This window comes from Pyxicephalus adspersus, chromosome 2 (assembly GCF_032062135.1).
Source record: "Pyxicephalus adspersus chromosome 2, UCB_Pads_2.0, whole genome shotgun sequence".
Lineage (NCBI taxonomy): Eukaryota > Metazoa > Chordata > Amphibia > Anura > Pyxicephalidae > Pyxicephalus > Pyxicephalus adspersus.
In genome coordinates this window covers 158,553,890-158,558,221 of record NC_092859.1, presented here as the reverse complement: position 1 = coordinate 158,558,221, position 4,332 = coordinate 158,553,890, and the positions used below count along the sequence as shown (strand labels likewise).

The following is a 4,332-nucleotide window of genomic DNA, read 5'->3' as shown; positions in this document are numbered from 1 at the left end:
TAGCTAACTGTGGAATTATTAAAATCTAGACATCCATATAAAAGAAGGATTATGCATATCTGTTGTATCCGTTACTTTTTCTAATGATACCATTGTAATTGACTTGTTTTTTCTATATGAAAACTTTAATAAAACATTGAAATATAAAAAAAAAGAAGGATTATTATGTTTTATTACAAACTAGATCTCTAACAAAACTATATTATATATTATTTATATAGTATAATTATAATAATAGTCAACAAAGAGGTTGGCTCAACACCACCTTGATGAACAAAGACAAGAAGCAACACCAAAAACGAATAATAAGCAAATTGCAGAAACCTTGATAAATTATTAACAGAACATTTTTATCAAAATTATACATTTACTTTGCTTTTACAGTGTTACTATTTTGCTGTGCAGTTTATTTACCCATGTGCCAGATTTATGAAATTAAGTCTGGACTGAAAAAAACAAAATCCAATGTTCCCAATATTCATCCATCCATTGTACATATCGGACCCTTGTCATGATCCAGTAAAGGTTCTGGCATTAGGAATGGCGGCTCCTACATCACTGGGGCTTTCCACATCCACATTGATGTAATTGTCCTCCCTTCACATGGCTGACACTATTCTATGTACACAGATTCCTCTGTTATTGGACAGGATTTAATAAAGCTCTCCAAGGCTGGAGATCATGGGAGAACCTGGCGGATCCAGCAAACCTGGACTGGATTTCTTAAGAGTTGTTTGCTATTTGTTGGTAAATATTCCCAATCCTAAACCAGATCCATTCCACATTTGCTGGATCACCCAGGTTCTTCCATGATAATCTATATTGTCCAGCGTTGGGCTGCTAATATAAATCAGGCCAATTGACAGAATATACGCTGACATTGGCTTACCTCTGACTGCCGCTTAGATTTCTCTTCTCGTCCTATAGAAAAAACAAAAGTTGGATTTCAAAGCTTCAGGTAAGCAGAATTTTATATAATCTATACACGAGGATAGGAAAAGTTTCATCTGCAAGTTTTGTGGATCCGGCACCACTTCCAGACAGCACAGCCAGAGCCTTGAGCTCAATTGATGGGACATAGAAGGATGAGCAGCAGAATGATGAGGTCATCGGTCTGCTCACTCCATCTGTCAGCCCATGTATACAGCACAGACTGGCTGCCTCTTTCTTCTGCATTACCTGATTTAATGGTGTTCTCCAAGACTGGACAGGATAGACCATCATGGGAGAACCTGGGCGATCCAGCAAACCTGAAATAGATTTTTTTGAAAGTCGTTTGCTTTTTGTTGGCAAATGTTTTCAATTTGGGATCAGATTCATTCCAGGTTTGCTGCATCACCCAGGTTCTCCCATGATAGTCTATCTTCTCCAGTCTTGGAGCTTTAATAAATAATATAAGGTCTGAGTTTACAATATAAAGAATTCGGTGACATTTGTGGCTACTTACCTGCACCAACACCACTGTGGGATTTCACCTGCTGGAATGAAATGGGCAAAACTTAGATTGCTAAAAGTAAATGTGATTTTCCAAAAGCTGCGTACACACCTCAAACTTTTCCCACTGGAAACAATCTTTCCTGATCATTCCCGGGGAGAGCAGAGCAAAGCATTGCAATACACACAGTACTGTTCTGTTCTATAGGGGGGGGGGGGGGAGGAAGAGCTGAAGGCACCCCAGCTGCATCCTCCTCCATAGGAAATGACAGCAGTCAGCCCCAACTGGTCATTTAGTGCTACTGCAGGAGGACACTATGCTAGATTTTTGTCCAAGATGATCACAATCAATCGTCTTTGGCAAGAATTATCTAAACAAGTGTTTCCCAACCAGAGTTCCCTAGGGGGCGCTAGGGGTTCCTTGAGCAATGAGCAGTTTTTACCCCTCAGGTCAGTTTAAGTGACAGCAATGATCTTTTTGGCATTCTGTAAGGCTGACATTCTTCCCTATGATTAGCAATGCATGATAACACACTAATATACTGTGAGCTGTATATATAATAATATAGAAGGGGTTCCCTGGGACCTGAAAGTTATTTCCAGGGGTTCCCCCATGGTATGAAGTTTGGGAAACATTGAGCTATACCACTTACCCCTAATAGATCAGAAATGTTTCTTACTCTCCTTATTTTACATGTAGTCCCCGAGTTAAGGACATCCGACATACAGACGACTCCTAGATATGAACAGGGCTTCCCTGCTCCCTAGTGTGCAGGATGGAGGCTTGGAGGGGGCGGTTTGCATGACTTGCAGAAGAAATCTTTTGCTAAACACAGCTGAGGTTGTGGGTGATATTAAGAGCTGAGCTGATCTGTAACATCTTGTAACTCTTTAATGACAAACTCCGCAGTTGTTTCTTTTTGCAAGCACAGCTTGCTCCAGAAGTTAATGAATGTCTAGGCTCTTTGCTTTGTTTGTGATTAACTCACAGTGAGGATTTTATACAGTAACTGACACCACACTGCCTAAAAATATGCTGAGACAAACATACTGTACTAATTGCATTTATTAAAATAATGTACCTGGTATGACTTACATACAAATTTAACTTAAGAACAAACCTACAGTCAGTACCTTGTATGTAACCCGGGGACTACCTGTTTAGCCATTGAACCTGATTTACTAAAGGAGTGAAACATGAATTTCCTCCCTTAGTGAAAGGAGGTGAAAATTTCACTTTGCAAGGAAAACCCAATCATAGGCAAGGGAAATAGAAAGTAAAGATTTGTATTGCACATAATTGGATGAATAAAGTCTGCACAGCTGCTCTTCATTCACCAAGATAAACAAGAATTCACTTAGCACAGTGAATACCCTGAAGTTGTGTTAATGTTTCAGGGCTGGTTATAGGAGGGTCAGATTGGGTGTCACAAATTCTAGGGTTGCCTCTGGGTACAGATAGAAGTAAATCATAAATAAATCACATAATTGCCCTCACACAACAGTATATGGGTGAACTTTACCGAGGTTTCCAGAAGGGTCAAATATAAATCTGCCAAGAAAGAAAATGAAAAGCGAATCACCGACTACAAATTTACTATTTATTATCATTATTAATGTATTCATCTCATGTGTTTGTATGGATCCAATGCATTGTAGTCATGGGACACATCCTGTATTCTTCATACAGCCGTATTACCACATGTTGCTACATGACAGGTGCACTTTAACCTATGTGTGTGTTCTATACAGCTAATGACAGGTGCACTTTAACCTATGTATATGTCTATGTTTATGTCCCATGTGACCAATGACAGGTGCATTTTAACATATGTGTGTGTTCTATGCAGCTAATGACAGGTGCACTTTAACCTATGTATATGTCTGTTTATGTCCCATGTGACCAATGACAGGTGCACTTTAACATATGTGTGTGTGTTCTATGCAGCTAATGACAGGTGCACTTGAACCTATGTGTGCGTTATTATGTATATGTCTATATTTGTGTTCCATGTGGCTAATGACAGGTGCCCTTTACATTATGTATATGTGTGTGTCCCATGTGGCTAATGACAGGTGCACTTTAACCTATGTATGCATTCTATGTAGCTAATGACAGGTGCACTTTAACATGTATGTATTTATTTATTTTTCTGCGGGAGCCATGGGTGTTAACACACCTCAGATCACATTCTTACAGGAATTCTTTTGTCAGTAAACACAGATGAAGTCAGAATAAATAAAGAACAGAATTATTTTTTGACTTGAACTGTAAAACAAGTTTTTGTTTGCATGGAAAGGACATGTGGCGCCATCTATAGGACAGAGTTGGTATTATCACTCCTGTTACAGTTTGGGCTCTACAAGAGCAGATATTTCCCGACATAGATCAAATTGAGTCATGTGATCCAGGAAAAACAAAATTGTTCAACTGATTTGGGGAGCTGAAGATTGATTGAACAACAACTATGCACTGTAATTGTCCTAATGATGACTTGCAGCTGGTTTGCATTCTTGTACCACGTGCACAGGCAAACCCTCCAATGCTGATGTGATGGAAAGACGAGTCTTGAAACCCAAAGGTGGTGGAGCCGTCCAGCAGTCTAAACATAAAGCAAGCTGGTGTAATATTAAAGCCTAATTTACTACACCAACGCGTTTCGCTTGTACAGGTGTATGCCACAAAACGCGTTAACATATGGACAGCTTGCTAACTGGCAGTAGATTTCCATCATCCAATGTGAATGTACAGCAAACCTCCTAAACTTGTGAATGCATTTTATTGACTTATTCTGTAATCATTAGTGGAAGTGGTTACGAATGAAAACGAAGAACAAGGATTGTCAGGCAAAAGGAAAGCCTGTCCTGGTAGATCCATTCGTCCAATAATCGATTGAT

The 4,332-nt window shown here is 39.3% G+C and overlaps 1 protein-coding gene across 1 annotated transcript in view; it reads right to left on the bottom strand.

Moving 5' to 3' along the window:
- The window catches only part of SH2D6 (SH2 domain containing 6), a gene marked incomplete in the record, with an annotated part of 24,186 nt that overhangs the window by 5,443 nt on the left and 14,411 nt on the right, over positions 1–4,332 (bottom strand). The window contains 3 exon segments of the mRNA XM_072402881.1: positions 890–921; positions 1,448–1,478; positions 2,958–2,986. Coding sequence (XP_072258982.1) covers positions 890–921; positions 1,448–1,478; positions 2,958–2,986 — 92 coding nt within the window.